The sequence below is a fragment of the Equus caballus genome, chromosome 1 (genome assembly GCF_041296265.1).
Source record: "Equus caballus isolate H_3958 breed thoroughbred chromosome 1, TB-T2T, whole genome shotgun sequence".
Classification (NCBI taxonomy): Eukaryota; Metazoa; Chordata; class Mammalia; order Perissodactyla; family Equidae; genus Equus; species Equus caballus.
Window position 1 is genome coordinate 33075120 of NC_091684.1, and position 17161 is coordinate 33092280.

General features: G+C 34.4%; 1 protein-coding gene across 34 annotated transcripts in view; it reads right to left on the minus strand.

Annotated features, from left to right (window-relative positions):
* The window catches only part of LCOR (ligand dependent nuclear receptor corepressor), a 123680-nt gene that overhangs the window by 38300 nt on the left and 68219 nt on the right, over window positions 1-17161 (minus strand). For 18 of the 34 annotated variants that reach the window (XM_023641625.2, XM_023641654.2, XM_023641668.2 and 15 more), the window contains one exon: window positions 3159-3291. The exons of the other annotated variants lie outside the window; for them this stretch is intronic. In XM_023641625.2, coding sequence (XP_023497393.2) covers window positions 3159-3291 — 133 coding nt within the window. The remainder of the gene's footprint in view (window positions 1-3158; window positions 3292-17161) is intronic. 34 annotated transcript variants of the gene reach the window in all.

The following is a 17161-nucleotide window of genomic DNA, read 5'->3' on the forward strand; positions in this document are numbered from 1 at the left end:
TAAAATCTCCACAAAAAACCAAACACACCATCAAAACTTCATAGGACTTCTAAGAACACACAATTTTTTTCTGAAGGACAATATTCAATACCACAAGATGGTTATAAAGTCAGAACACTTATTTAATTCTCTGGAGTTTAATGAAGTTTGCTCTACCAATACTGATATTTCTGTTCTACTAAAGTATTTCTAACTCTAAGTTTCCTCTATTAAGAGAGACTGTGAGTAAGCTGGATGGTTTAAGAATAAAGGTATTCAATTAGGTAAGGTTCAGAAGTTACTACAATCACTAACAATGGTTCCTTAAATGTTTTAATAAACATTTTAGCCATACATTGTTTTTTAAAATCTCTCTACTGAGTTTTCTTATTAACATTCGTTTACCTTTCCACTTAAGATCTATTTTTTCCTTATATAGCATACAATCCTCCAAATGAGACTGTATATAATTTCAAGTTTTAATGTATTAGCTATCTTTTTATCTCCTGAAAAGTTGGAGAATATCTAACAGAGGAAAGTTTCCAAATAGGAAGCAAAATGAAGTTAGTTATGAGATGTCTTTGTGTTTAACTACATTGATAAATATAATTAAAAAGATTTGTGAAGAGTCAAAGATTTTAGGATAAAGACCATAAATTGCTACCTTTGAGCTTTAAACGCCTGCAGCATATTTTGTCTTTGTTGAATGAATGACTAATGTAATCATGAAACACAATTCATGTTTATGAATCAATGACATCTCTGCCATTTGAATTTCTGCATCATTTGAAACTTTCTTGAACACATTTCATTCTTTCACTTACTTAAAACAACATCTATAAACCTAGCTATGCCTAGGGAAACATGCACAATTGTGTCAAATGAAAACTATAGAAAAACATGTAAATGCTACATCACAGCCACCTGTATGTTCAAAAAATGCAAATCTAACTTTTAGAAAAATGTCAAATTTTTCAACACAAGTGACAAAGAAAGCTGAAAAGAAATATGATTATGATAGTTGGGGAAGGCATATTGTTCTTAAACTGGAATTAGAGTCCATAATACAAAAGCCTACTTTTATTGCATCTGTGGTTCAACCTACCTATGTATAACCTTTTCATACTCAATTATTTAAAACATACAATTTTCAATATTTGGAAACAAAGGACTAAATTCAAATAGCCGAATTATTTATTAAATACAAAATAGTCTCTTCAGGCTAAATTGCCTGTCATATCTCTGGATATTGAACATTTTTGGTATTAATTTGAAGAGTACTAATGCCCATCTTTGAGATGTTTCCAAGATGATTAATAAAATATCTAAAAATAACAATATTAACACATAAAGCAAAGGGGAAGACCTCCACTTGCAAAAAAAACAGTTCTTTTTCTGAGCATCATATCCCAGTATATAGACAAAAACACAACTTAACTCTACATAAAATTTCAGAGGATTCTCTCAAGGTCTCTCTTGAGCCTGATTCCAAGGCAAGAATTTCTCCCCTAAAGTTTATGTGCCCAAAAGTTTAATTTCTAAACAAGAAAACTTAAAAGAACTTTACCATAAATTATTCCTACATGACAAAGGGATGGGAATAGTAGAGAAGCAAGCTACAACTCTCTCTACGAATCTGCTTATGATGACCTTATTAACTCCCTCTAGGCAAAGAGTGGATGAAAAGTGCTTCCTCCAAGTAAATTAGGAAGTTTGCTGCAGATTAGACCCATGACTCAGTACACATTCTAAAGGAGAGGAGCAGCAGAGAGAGGAAGTGTAAGGTTATTTTATTTAGTTAATAAACTGACAGAACAGATCTATCAGTCATTTATACTTTGTGAATTACTTTAATAAAACAATCAAATGATCATAACACTAAGAAAATTACTATTTTTGAACATAATTTTGGAATTCAGGGTATTTTATGGGGATGGTAAGGTGAGCATGGGAGCCTCAGTCGAGAGCTTTAGGTCAGAGGATGCAGGAGGGTATTAGAAGAGAAGTGAGGATGTACTAAAAGATTTAATTTTGCCTAGGCATCTGATCAAAGAAATTTTTTTTAAGTGTCACTGAAAACAATAATCTTGTGCATTCCTTAACTTTATATGACACTTCACCTCATATTCCCTTTTGAAAATATTGATCTCATTACAGAGAAGCTCAGCTGGTCTCCAACTATAACCAACCCACTAGAATCAGCACTTATCAGACTTAACCAGTGTACAGGCAAAAATCACCCTTCAAACTTCAGAGGGAATTTCTAGAGGAATGAGAGGTATAAACTAGAACATATGAAGAAATATCAAAGAAAGTGGAATCACTAAGTCTCCTTAAGATTAAATAAGAATTTCAGGATTATCAGAAGTTCGTAGAAAACTTCTAAAGAATCTATCATAGTAACCCCATCTTGGAATTAGAGGAAAGGCGTAACTAAAGAATACAAATCCATTTAGAAAGAATTTCTTGAAGGTAAAGACTCTTCACTAGAAAAGATCATGAAGGGAAGCTTCCTGAAGGTCTTTGCTGATGGCAATTATGCTTTGTGGACACAGAAAACAAATGTAAAACTAGCCTACAAAAGTTTCAAGGAGAAAGACAAACTGAGAAATGCAAGCAGTGGAGCTATTAAATGCCACCTCAAATGTACAGGGGAAAGTTTTCATATATAATAATGAATTTCTTTCTCTAATCTGAATAATTTAAAAAGTTTTAGGGAAACAAGACTATATCAAGAAGAAAAAAATGCTTGCAAATCTAATTTTAAGATATAACTTTACATTTTCTCCCCAAATGAAATTTCAGTGAGGACTTACTAAAATTTCACATAGTTGGCTTTATGGTTATAAGTGATTAAAACAGTGACTGCTTATGTAAGAAAATTTGTCTAGCAAAATACAGAACTACTGAGACCTTACAATTTTTAGACTTTCATAATAATTTTAAGAACTGTTTAACTAAAACTTACATGGCACCATCACTTGAGTGAAAAGGAGAGAGAGGAGTTGCCTTACCCTACTCCAAATTTAACTTGACCAAAGAAATATAGAGAATTATAAAGTGTATTATCAATAAAGAAAAATATTTTTTAAAGTAACTCTTTTTAAAAATGACACTGAAATTAAGGAGATTAATTTAAGACAAGCAGATGCTAAATGTCATTCTTCACTGGAACCAACCTTTTCTATAAAAGACTGCATTGAGGAACTCTTCTGCTTGTCTCTCGAATCGAATGATTTTTGCTTGCTCTTGTTTAAGCAGAGCTTCTTGCCCAGCTCCCGAAGCTGGTTCATCCAGACCGACTAAGTGTCCCTGCAAAAATATGTGATGAAATATTTGCACAAAAATCTTTCCCCTTTCAATATCAAAAGCACAGATGCAAAATCAAAGACAAATGTTAATAACAGATAAGACAAATAGGTTTACAATACAATTAAAATACTTCAAAACTTTACATCAGGATAAGATTTATCTTCACAAAACTATAAAAGCGAAGTGAATATATAAATATACTTTGGGTGTTTATCCATGTTTTTTGATCGTGAGTTTTATTTAAAACTTACAGGTAAACTCTAAACTATAACTACTAAAGGGAAAATTTCCTTGAGGATTCAAATATATTGGTTCTTATTACACTACAGCAATAATTCAGACAACTAAGACAAAAAGATACCTTAAATCCCATGTCTCATTTGAGAATCATGTCTGCCCTCCTAGTATGAGATCTATTTTCCCCAGATACAAAACAAACACTTTTAAAGGACAATTAGGAGGAAAAATTCGGAGAATATATTTGACTGCATAATTCTGTCCCTAGAGTACTATTTTACAAACTGTATCTTTCAAATCATTAGTGGGCTGTGAAATTAACAGGTCAAAACTAGCATTTAGAAAAGAACTGAAAAATAGAGTGCATTGCATGTTCTAAGGGTAAACGTTTCAGTATCTTAGGGAAACACCTCACTATCATATATATCCTCGACCAGGTTTGCAATACAAAGTGGATCCTGATCAGAAAGTCTGCACTAGAATGAGGAAAATGCTGCACTACAGTCATGTCACCGACCCTGAATCTGCTCTCAGACTGCACGAGCACTGGACTAGGTCAACAATGCTTTGCATTTACTTCCACTCTTGTAGCTAATAAACAAACAGGAATCTATGATAACAGAAAATAAGAGTATAAAGAAAAGCAAAGTACATCTTTTAAGTGTTAAGTGCTAGTGCATATAATTTACTTTGAATCATGGGAATGTATCAACACATGCATTTACTTATATCATGGAAAACTTAAAAGTGCTCTAAACTTAAAAATGGGCACATAACTTGGCACAATGAAAAGAAAGAACAAGACATTGAAGGCATGTTATGATCCATAAATGACTTCCTCAAAGATTTTTAAATACACCCAGAATATTTGCAACCAGCTTTCTATGATTTCCCCATCAACCGAATTGTCAGCAGTACAACCAAAATATGTATTTTGCAAATAGTTTTCTAATATGAAGAACTCACAATGATCCCTTAACATTTCTGTATAAGACATAAGTTTGCCACAAAATTTGTTTAAAAAATTTTAAATAAAATATTTCAAGTGTTATAAATCATTAAGAAAACCTTTATCACAGCTGTATTTGCCGACATTCTTTTTTATGGACTAAAGAAATTATTAAGAATAACTTTTTGAAATGAATCACAAATAAAATAATCTAATTTTGATAGAGATTTAACATTTAAAAGGTATTAGGAACAAGTATTAGAGTCCAATAAAATCCTCAATTGTATTATACTTTAATGTCATTTCATTGTTTAGTGATTTTTAAAAGTCAGACATCACATGGCATACATTGTACTTAACTCCTTAGTCCTACATTCAGTCACTTCAGTCAGACTTTGAACACAGTATCTACACTTAAACTACGTTTAATATAGCATTCAGGCTACTTTCTAATCTGAACCAACACAGAACAACTAATCTAGCCGTACTCAGTAAGGCAGGTGCCACGCGTTCTTTCTTGAATCAAATAATTACCAATTTTATCAACATGGACTCTGTAATATACAGATTACTTTTAGTTGGCTCACATCAATTACAGTCACACCTATTTGTTGTGTTTTCCAAGAATTTTACTGAGATATAATACACATACCATACAATTCACCCATTTAAAGTGTAAAATTCAATGATTATTTTAGTATATTCAGAGAGGTATGGGTCCATCGCCATGATCTAATTCATACCCCAAAAGGAAATCCTGTATCTATTAACAGTCACTCCCCATTCTCCCACTTGCCCCAAACCTAGGCGACGACCATACTACTTTTTGTCTCTACAGACCTGCCTATTCTAAACATTTCATATAAATGGAATCATACAATATTCAGGTTTTTAGCGACTGACTTCTGTCACCTAGAAGTTTTCAAGGCTCATCTAAGTTGCAGCATGCATCAGTACTTACTTCCCTTTTACTGCCAAATAGTATTTCATTGCATGGATATACCATATTTTACCCATTCATTGGTTGATAAACGTGAGATGTTTTTACTTTTTTGGCTACTACGATATGAATAGCTACTTTTAATATTTGTGTGTAAGTTTTTGTGTGGACGTATATTTTCATTTCTCTTGGATATATACTTATGAGAGGAATTTTGGGATTATATGTTAACTATGTTAACCACTTTGAGGAAGTGCCAAACCATTTTCCAAAGTAGCTGCACCATTTTATTGTATTTCCAACAGCAATGAGGGTTCTGATTTCTCCACACTTATGAACACTTGTTATCTTTTTGATTATACCCATCCTAGTACATGAGAAGTAATATCTCATGACTTATATTTACATTTCCCTAATGACAAATGATACTGAGCATCTTTTTATGTGCTTATTGGCCAAATATCTTCTTCCAAGAAATGTCTTTTCATATGCTTTGCCCAGTTTTTAATTGGGATATTTACCTTTTTAGTGTTAAGTTCTAAGAATTCTTGATATACTCTGGCTGCAAGTCCATTATCAGATATATGATTTACAAATATTTCTCTCATCTTTGAGCTTTCTTATGACTTCACTGATTCTACTGTACAAAATTTTTGAATTTCAATGAATTCCAATTTATCATTTTTTTCTTTTGTCAACTATGCTTTTGGTATTGTATCTGAAAAACTAGTGGCTAACTCAAGGTGATGAAGATTTACTCCTGTATTTTCTTCTAAAAGTTTCATAGTTTTAGGACTTACTTTTAGGTCTATGATCCATTTCAAGCAAATTTTTGTGTATGTATAAGAAAGGGATCTAACTTGCTTTGTGAAAAGTCATTGGCCATAAATTTTACTTCTGGGCACTCAACTATATTCCACTGATCTATGCATCTATCTTTACGTGACTATCACACTATGTTATCATTGTAGTTTTAGTAAATTTTAAAATTGGGAAGTGTGAGTCCTCCCAATTTGTTCTTTTATAAGACTGTTTTGGCTATTTGGGCGGGGGGGGGGGGTCTCCTATATTCTCATATGAATTTTAGGATCAGCTTGTTAATTTCTGAAAAAAAAGGAAGCTGGGGTCTTGATACAGAATGCAGTAATCTGCAGGTCATTTGGGGGAGTAATGCCATCTTCGTAATATTGTCTTCCTTTCCATGAGCATGGGATATCTTCCCATTTACTTAGATCTTCTTTAATTTCTTTCAAGAATGTTTTGTAATTTACAGTGGATGAGATTTACACTTTTGTTAAATTTATTTCTAAGTATTTTATTCTTTTTGATGAGACTGTAAACGGAGCTGTTTCCTTAATTTCATGTTCAAATTGTTCATTGCTAGTGTATACAAATACAACTAAATTTTTTTAAGTGCTGTATTCTGTAACCTCATTGAACTTACTTATTTCACTCTAATAGTGTTTTGTAGATTCCTTAGGATTTTTTCTCCCCAAACCCCCCTGGTACATAGTTGTATATTATAGTTGTGGGTCCTTCTAGTTGTGGCATGTGGGATGCTGCCTCAGCATGGCTCGATGAACGGTGCCATGTCTGCGCCCAGGATCCGAACCAGCGAAACCCCGGGCCACCAAAGCGGAGTGCATGAACTTAACCACAGGGCCAGCCCCAGGATTTTCTATACACAACATCATGTCATCAACAAACTCAGATACTTTTACTTCTTCTTTTGCAATCTGGGTAACTTTGGTTTCTTTTTATTGCCTAATTTCCAAGGCTAGAACCTCTTGTACAATGCTGAATATAAGTAGTGAGAGTGAACATCCTTATCCTCGTTCCTGTTTCAGGGGGGAACTGTTCAGTCTTTTACCATTAAGTATGTTAGCTGTGTATTTTTGTAGGTCAGGTTGAGGAAGTTTCCTTCTATTCCTAACTTGTTGGTTGTTTTTATCCTGAAAAGATGTTGGCTTTGGTCAAATGCTTTTTTGGGAGGGCACCTATTAGAGATGATCATGTGGTTCCTGTCACTTATTCTATTAATACATTGTATTACATTAACTGATTTGGGGTGTTAAACCCACCTTGCATTCCTGAGAAAAATCTCATTTGGTAACAATGTACATAGTTTTTACACGTTGCTAGAGTTGGTTTGCTAGTATTTTGTTGGAATTTTTGTGTTGGTATTTAAAGTGATACTGGTCTGTGGTTTTCTTTTCTTGTGATGTCTTTGTCTGGTTTTGGTATTCAAGCAATACGGGCCCAACAATATGAGGAAGTCTTTCTTCCTCTCTACATTATAGAAAAGTTAGTGAAGAAACGGTATATTACTTCTCTTAAAAATATCTGGTAGAATCACTGGTGAAGACATCTGGCCATAGGCTTTTCTTTGATGGAAGTTTTAAAATCACTAATTCAATCTCTTTACTTGTTCTAAGTTGTACCAGTTTCCTAGGGCTACTGGAACATACTACCACAAACTAGATGGCTTAAAACAGCAGAAACTTACACTCTTACATCTCTGTAATCTAGAAGTCTGAAGTCAAGATGTCAGTAGGGCCATTCTCTTTCTGAAAGCTCTAAAAAAGAGCCTTCCTTGCCTCTTCGCAGCTTCTGGTGCTCTCCCCAGCAATCGCTGGTCTTTCTTGGTTTATGACAGCATAACTCCAATTTCTTCCTCCATCATTACATGGCATTGTTCCCTGTGTGTCTGTCTGTGTTTCCAACTCTCTCTCCTTAGAAAGACACCAGTCATTGGACTTAGGACCCACTCTAATTTACTATAACCTCATCTTAACTTGATTACATCTACAAAGACTTTATTTCCAAATAAGGTCACATTCACAGGTAACCAGGGGTTAGAATTTCAATATATCTTTTTGGGGGACACAATTCAACCTGCAAAATGTATGTCTGTTCAGATTTCTATTTCTCTTTAGGTTAGTTTCGGTAGTTTGTCTTTCTAGGCATTTGCCTATTTCACTAAATTATCTAATCTCTTGGCAAATATACTGTTCACAGTATTCCCTTTAAAATCGTTTTATTTCTGTAAAATCAGTAGTGATTTCTCCTACATCATTTGTGATTTAGTAATTTGAGTCACCTCTCTTTTTTTCTGGATCAGCACAGGATAAAGGTTTATCAATTTCGTCGATATTTTCAAAGGACCAACTTTTGGTTTTGCTAATTTTCTCTATTTTTCTATACTATTTCATTTATTTCTGCTAACAGGAAGGAAGTAATCATTATTAGTTCCTTCTCTCTGCTTGCTTTAGATTTAGTTCACTCCTCTTTTTCTAGACTCTTAAGGTGGACAGTTAGGGTATTGACTTGACATATGTAATACAGGCTTTTACAGCTATAAATTACCTTCTAAGTGCTGTTAGCTACATCTCATAAGATTTGGTTTTGTTTTAATTCATCTCAAACTATATTCCAACTTCCTTTGTGATTTCTTCTTTGATATATTGATTACTTAGAAGTACGTTAATTTCCACATATTTGTGAATTCCTCACATTTTCTCTGTAATTGATTTCTAATTTCATTCCACTGTGGTTGGAAAACATATTTTTGTATGACTGCAATCCTTTAAAATTCCCTTTTTTATGGCCTAGCATATGGTCTCTTCCTGGAGAATGTTGCATGTACACTTGAGAAGAATGAGTAATTTGCTCTTGTTGGGTGGAGTGTAGATGTCTGTTAGGTCCGGTTGATTCAGAGTGTTGTTGAAGTCTTTCATCTTTGTTGATCTCCTGCCTAGATGCTCTATCTATTACTGAAAGTGGGGTATTGATGTGTCCAACCATTACTGTGTAATTGTTTACTTTCCCCTCCAATTCTGTTGAATTTTGCTTCATGCATTTTCAGGCTCTGTTGTTAGGATGTAATTTATGTTTTCCTGACAGACTGACCCTTTTATCACTAGAGAATGTCCCTCTTTATCTCTAGGTTTATTGAAGTCTATTTCCCTGGCAGTGCGCAGCCTCAGATATCACTTCACAGGAGGCTGTCTTGAGCAGGTGCACTCCCTCTGTCTACTAGGAACGACTGTGGGTTCAGGTGGGCTCACTGGAAATTATACTTTCTTGGGAATTATTCTCAGCCTACTGTGCCTGGAGTAGACCTCCACTCTGAGTAAAGGCTGAGTGAGGGAAGCGAGCCCTAGGCCTTTAGACCTCTCCTGACTGGAAGAAAGCATCTGCAACAAGAAGCTAGAAGGCATGAGAGATGCCTAGTCAGACCTTCTTCCTCAGAGCAGAGCTTCCTTTAAGCTGAGCTCAGGGAGGTGGTCAGAGAAAGTGACCAGTCAAATGCCAAACTCTTGTTTTTACTGAGATTTAGATTTTTTTTTAAACAAATGATTCTCCATTTGCTGTGTGCCCTTAAGATAATTATTTCCAGAGTTTAAATGATTGTTTTAAAATAAGTTTCAACAGTTAAATGGTTGTTTTACTTACTTGTTTTTATCTAGAATAATAACCAAAGATAAAAACTATACACAAAAATCATACACTTTTTTCAAGTGCATCTTGTTACCAAGTTAAAAATTTATAGCAATGATGTATAAACAAAACATAGCTCATCCTCCGTCACTATACATACACATACCAAAATTAAATGAACCAACAAGAACAAACAAGTTCATATGACATAGAACTAATAAAGCTAATGTAATAGCCAGTAGATAGAAAGTAAAACAATTCATGTTATTTCTCCTTCCCTGTATCTGAATTCTAAAGAGAGTCATAAATGATGCACGGTATGGCAAAAAAAAATAAATAAAATGAAGTGACATATTCTTCTGTAAATCAAAAACCACTGTTCTTCTTTGCATTTATTATCCCTACTTATTAAAGAACAGCTTGTTTGCCCAGAACTAAATAGGAATAAAGTGGGAGATTTGAACTGTAATTTATGTGTCCTAGGAGTTGGTTCCTTCAGGATTCAGGAATTTGTCCACCTAGACTGGTTGGTTCATAGCTGGAGGTGATTCTGTCATATCAGAATCTACTGTGAACTTCTTAAAAGTATATACCTAGAACTTACTCCCAGAGCTTTTGATTCTGTAGCTCTCGAGCAGGGAGTAGTCATTATGTTTTTTAAAAGCTCTCCCACTAATAAAGAACTAAAAAAAGCATCAGTATCATACCTTTAAAATTATTATTTATTTAGAACAAGTCTTAGTATTTGGGAAAGCAAATCCTCACTTGTTATTTACATTTTAAAAATGTCTTGGCCATTCTACCTTTATTCTTTCAGATTATATTTAAAATCACTTAGTCAATTCTGCTCCCACCACCACAAGCTCCCCAAAGACGCTATGTTTTGATGTAAATAGCATTATAGCCATACGCTGCATAATGACATTTAGATCAACGACAGACCACATATACAATGGTGGTCCCATAAGATTAGTACCATATAGCCTATGGGTGTAGTAGGCTGTATCATCTAGGTTTGTGTAAGTACACTCTATGACATTTGTATAATGACAAAACACCTAACAACACACTTCACAGAATGTATCCCTGTCATTAAGTGGCACATGACTATACTTAGAAAATAATTCAGGAAGAAGTAACATCTTTAAAAATATTCTAGGGGGCTGGCCCCGTGGCCGAGTGGTTAAGTTTGTGTGCTCCGCTGCAGGTGGCCCAGTGTTTCGTTGGTTTGAATCCTGGGCGCGGGACATGGCACTGCTCATCAAACCACGCTGGGCGGCGTCCCACATGCCACAACTAGAAGGACCCACAACGAAGAATATACAACTATGTACTGGGGGGCTTTGGGGAGAAAAAGAAAAAAAATAAAATCTTTAAAAATAAATAAATAAATAAATAAAAATATTCTGGGCGGGGGGCCGGCCTGGTGGCGCAGCGGTTAAGTTTACATGTTCTGCTTTGGCGACCCGGGGTTTGCCAGTTTGGATCCTGGGTGCAAACCTATGCACTGCTTATCAAGCTATGCTGTGGCAGGTGTCCCACATATAAAGTACAGGAAGATGGGTACGGATGTTAGCTCAGGGACAGTCTTCCTGAGCAAAAAGAGGAGGATTGGCAGCAGATGTTAGCTCAGGGCTAATCTTCCTCAAAAAAACCCCCAAAAAACAATTACCCTGGGCCGGTCTGGTGGTACAGTAGTTAAGTTCACGTGCTCCGTTTTGGTGGCCCACAGTTTACAGATCCTGGGCAGTGACCTACACATCGCTCATCAAGCCATGCTGCAGTCGTGTCCCACGTACAAAATAGAGGAAGATTGGCACAGATGTTAGCTCAGGGACAATTGTCCTCAAGCAAAGAGAGGAAAATTAGCAACAGATGTCAGCTCAGGGACAATTTTTCTCACCAAAAAGAAAAAATTCATTCTTCTTTTTCAGGAACTGCTTTATATTTACCCAAGTAGGCTTTAATTGATCTCAATTAAAATTCTGTTTATTCATATAGTTCCCATATATTTATTATTTTACACTTTTATTGTCATTATCAAAAGAATGTTTCCTTTATTTTCTACTGCTATTGCTGGCATAAATAAAGAATACGTGTATGTGAAACTTAATTTTGTATACAGCTTTCAGAGGAAAGTATAGGTCATCTATCTTCAGTTGCTATGTTCTCTGCTTGTGTCAATTTTCCAATATCCTAAGGTAATTTCTTTTAAGGGAGCTGTGAGAGTTATAGGGAGAGGTAGAGGAAAAGAGAGGTGCAGAAGCCACCAACACTTTGTGGTCTGATGATCCATCACCCAAAGCAAGCAAGGAGATATAATACTGAACGGGTTGGAATCTTCTTCAACAGAAAAGACTTCAAGTTCTTTATGAAGCTTTTGGTTATCTTTAGCTACACAACATATATAACATACATACTCTTTTATCATCTTTCACTACTTTTTTTGGAATGGCAATAAAACAAATATCCAAAAGATGTTTTCAAATAAGGAGTTTACTCTTTCCTTTTCTCTACAATTTGAAGCAGCTCTCTCTCTGTAATACTAGAAATGCTAAAGGAAATTCTTCAGGATGAAGGGAAATGACACTACAAAACGCTGCTGAGAGAAAATAAAGGCAGCACAAATAAAAATGAGATAAACCATGATCATAAATTGAAAGACTCAATATTGTTAACATGGCAATCCTCTCCAAATTGAATCCATAGATTCAATGCAATCCTAATTAAAATTCTAAAAGGCTTTTTTGAAGAACTGATGTTGGTTTTATAATTTATATAGAAAGGTCAAGGACCTAGATTAGCAAAACAAGTTTGAAAAAGAAAACAAACTCGGAGGACTCACACTACTTGATTTCCAGATATACAGTAATCAAGGCTGACACCGTGGTATTGGCATAGAACAATGGCATAGAACAGAGTACACAAATATACATATGTATATATGGTCAACTAACAAAAATGCCAAGGTAATTCAATGAGGGGAAAGGAGGTTTTTTTTAAACAAATGGTGCTAGAACAAATGGATTATCTTACAAAATATAATAAACCTAAACACTTAACTCACATTATACACTCAAACTAGAAATGGATCAGATATCAAACTATAAGAGTTAATACTACTAAACTTCTGGAAGAAAATATGAGATTTTCTGGTGAGTTTGATATTGGATTAGGTAAAGATTTCTGGGACAGGATATTAAAAAAACTAATTTTAAGAGAAAAGATGGACAAACGGTTTTATACAAAATATATAAAAAACTACAACAGCTTAACAGTAAGTTTTCAAAAATGGGCAAAAGATTCAAACAAATGATTCACAGATATGCATAGAGAAACATGCTCAACATCACTAATCATCAGGGAAATGAGAATTAAAATCACGACATACCACTACAGACCCACTAGAATGTCTAAAGTTTTTTAGACCAACAATATCAAATGTTGGCAAGATATGGAAAACTGGAACTCCCATACATTGCTGATGCAAAGGCAAAATGGTTCAGTCACTTTGCTGAATCATATAGTAGTATCTTATAAAGTTAAATATACAACTACAACACTATCCAGTAATTCCAATCATACGTATTTATCCCAGAGAAATGAAAATATATGCTGAAAGACTTATACGTAAATAAGTCTAATAACCAACATCTGGAAACAATTCAGAAGTTCATAAAAAAGTGAATGGATAAGCAAATAGTGGTACCTCCATGCTACGGAGACCAATTCAGCAATAAAAAGGAAAAAAAGATTATATTCAAGACCAAGAATGAATATCAAAAAAGTATGCTAAGTGAAAAAAGTCAAATACAAAAGACCACATACTATATGACTCCTATTTATAAAATTCTAGAAAAGGTAAAACTACAGTGATGGCCTAGTCTGGGGGTCCAAGAAAAGGACTGACTATAAAGAGGCATGAGAAAACTTTTTAGGGTGAGGGAACTGTCCTGTACCTTGACTGTGCTGACAGTTATACAACTATACACATTTACCCAAACCCATTAATCTGTTCTCTTAAATGGATCAATTTTATTGTATATAAATATTACCTTAATAAAAATCATTAAAAATTGGTTCAGCATATTAAAGATACAAGATTCTAAATGTATCACTGAATTTCAAATCTTGAACTAATCACGAGATCAAAGAAACGATCTTTACTCATATTTTCAGAGTGACGTAGAAATGTGACACATATTTTCAAAACCTCATGTGACTCTCTCCTCAAGCAAACATACTTTTAGGTTGGAAAACAGTATCTTTTACTCATCATTCATTTCTTTGCATGGTATGCTGAATAGATACACTGTCAGTGGCTACAAATTCATGGCATTTCACCATTTTTGCTATACCCTTAGATATAAATCAAGACAAAGAGGCTGGCTGTGTCTCTGTTAATGAAGTTGTATGCAGATTGGCCAAAAAAGGGCGTGTGTACCTCAACAATTTCTCACCAAAGGCATCAGATCCCCTTAGAAAAATGGAATCCAGTACTGGAGCAGCAAAAGACAAGCTGAACTTAGAATATCTTTTATTAGAGAGTAAAAAAGTGCTCAAAAGCCAACTAAAAAATGTAGAAGGAATAATGGAGTTAGAAAAATCATCATTTTTCAAACTATCAGCAAAATAACTGATTCCAGCAAAAAATTACCATCAATACTAGAACTAAAATGGATGAAAGTTTGATGAGGAAAAGATATTTACATAGTCTCAAAGTATCTCTCCACAAATTACTTGTTAATTACAAGGGAAAAAATAGTAACAGTTCAGTGGAGAAACCTAGCAGACATCTTTGCCAAGTCATCAAAGTTAATACCACCTACTAAACTGGCATTGTGTACTTCATGCGATGCACTGACAAGGATACATTACTTATTTAATATTCCTGCTAAAAGATTATGACCTGAATTTAATGACAAAGAAACATCAGAAAACCTAAACTGAGAGACATTCTACAAAACAACTGGCCTGTACTCTTAAAAATAAAGTCAATGTCATTAAAAATAAATAAAGGCTGAGGAACCATTCTAGATTAAAGGAGACTAAAGAGTACTGAAAATCAAATTCAATGAGTGATCCTAAATTGGATTTTGCACTAAAGGGGAGGAGGGATAAAAAGCTATAAAGTCATTGGGAAAATCTGAATGAGATTCATATATTAGATAATATATCAACGTTAACTTTCCTGAATTTTGGTAACTGTAATGTGTACTTAAGTAAGTGCATCTCCCTATTCTTAGGAAATGTATATGGAAATATTTAGGAGTAAAGAGGTATAAGGAGTATGTCTATAAATTTCTTCTCCTATGGTTCAGGAAAATGTGTTATATGTAATACCTATGAGAGAAAGAATGAGAATGAATAATAAGGCAAATGTGGCAAAATGTTAACAATTAGTGAATCGAGCTGAAGGCTATATAACAGTTTTTGTACTATTCTTATAAAATTTCTATAAATGTGAAATTATTTCAAAGTAAAAAGTTACAAAAAAGTAGAGTGGACAAATGCTGAATCCTACTTTTGTCCCATAAGCCAGATCTCCTCTGTCTCTTCTTCTACCTTCTCCATAATCCCAGCTGTTTTGCCATTAAATTATATCTGGCTTATGTTATGGGTTGCTCTGATACAGTTCAGAGGAAGAGGAGCAAAGAGAATGGTAAGCAGGATACGGAAGTAACAACTTTCACGCTTGTCTCAATATCTCAAAGACCTGATGAAGGTATTCAAGACAAAATAAGAAATTTTCTGTCAAGGGCCAGACAGTAAATATTTTAGGCTTTGCAGGCCTCATACAGTCTCTGTTGCATCTCTCCATTTATTTTTTCTTAACCAAAAAACCCAACTCTTTAGTCTGAAGGCATTACAAAAACAGGCTGTGGGCTGGATTTGGAGACAGGCCATACTTTGCTGACCCCTGATAGAATTATTAAATTTCTCCAAGAATTGTAACAAAAACAGCTCCACTGGTCTCTAAAATAGCAAGGACATCACTGAATAAATAAAGCAACAAAATTATGGCAGTGTGGAAGTCAGTTCTTAGGGCAATAAACAGTTAATAAAGCTAAACTTTAAACAAAAATAAATATTACCATTTCTTACAGTTTCTTTTGTAACTAATATTTGTCACCTTATGAGTTTGAATGTTTTGAGGGGGGTAAGAACAGGGGAGGACGCTTACATAGGTGTTTATTTTCTTTTTAAGAGACAACACCTCAGGAAAGGAAATGGAAGAAATAATGACAAGTTTCACTTGGAAAAGGTAAGATGGCCTAGATTTCAGGAGTGTGATATAAAACTGAAGGGGCAACATTTTTAGAGCCATTCCTGTCTAAATTCAAGATCATTCCCACTCTGTACCTGGATTCTACAAATTTAAATGATATATATTTTCTTAATTCATAGCATGTGGTATAGACAATCTGGATATTAGAAGTATTTGTATGCATGCAGGTTTTGTAATAATTATGTTAGAAAGGCATACCTGAGTAGATCATGGGCCTATAGCTACAGCCATGTCCGCTACCCATGGCTTACTGACATTTCAAGCAATGAGCTAAAAAAAGAGCTGACAAGATGCAACTCATTGATTTAAATGCCACTCTCCTATGTCTTATTATTTTAAATGCCAGCAAAGCTTAGGGAAAATGGCTCCAGCATTTTAAATGCTCATACACAGCATAAACTGACCTCTTTAAGGTCATTTATCTGAAAAGAAACCTTCTTACCTCGTGTAAATTATCGCTTTTTACATTAACAAAATACGAATTGTTGTGCTTAATGAAATTTTTAAGGTATGTCAATGTTACCTTCAATTTTGTTAAGCAGACCAACAAGTTAAAGATAGCAAAACAACAAAGTTTGAAGCCTGAATACACAATCAAGAGTTAATATGGTATTCAAAACGTACAACAAACCTACCATTAACAACTCTTACTAGTATATCTAATTGCTATTACTGTTCATGAAAATTAAGTCTAAAATGTAAGTGACAAATGACTATTATTACCGTTATACTTAATTCGCCAGTATCTACAATCAGCATTTGCTGTTATAGTTTTTCTTCCATTATGCCCATACAGTTATCAAAAACATTAAAACACAAATGCAAGCCAATCCCCACAGTCAATGGCAAGGGTTTCTTATAACCTTCCACTGGTTGGAAATTAAGTTTATACTCCCCCAATTCTCATCCAGAACCCAATCTTGATCAGAAGACTTCCCGAATTTCTATCTGTTCTCCATAATGACTGTGGATATCCCTAGATACCCAAGACCATTATAAACACAAAGATATCCAA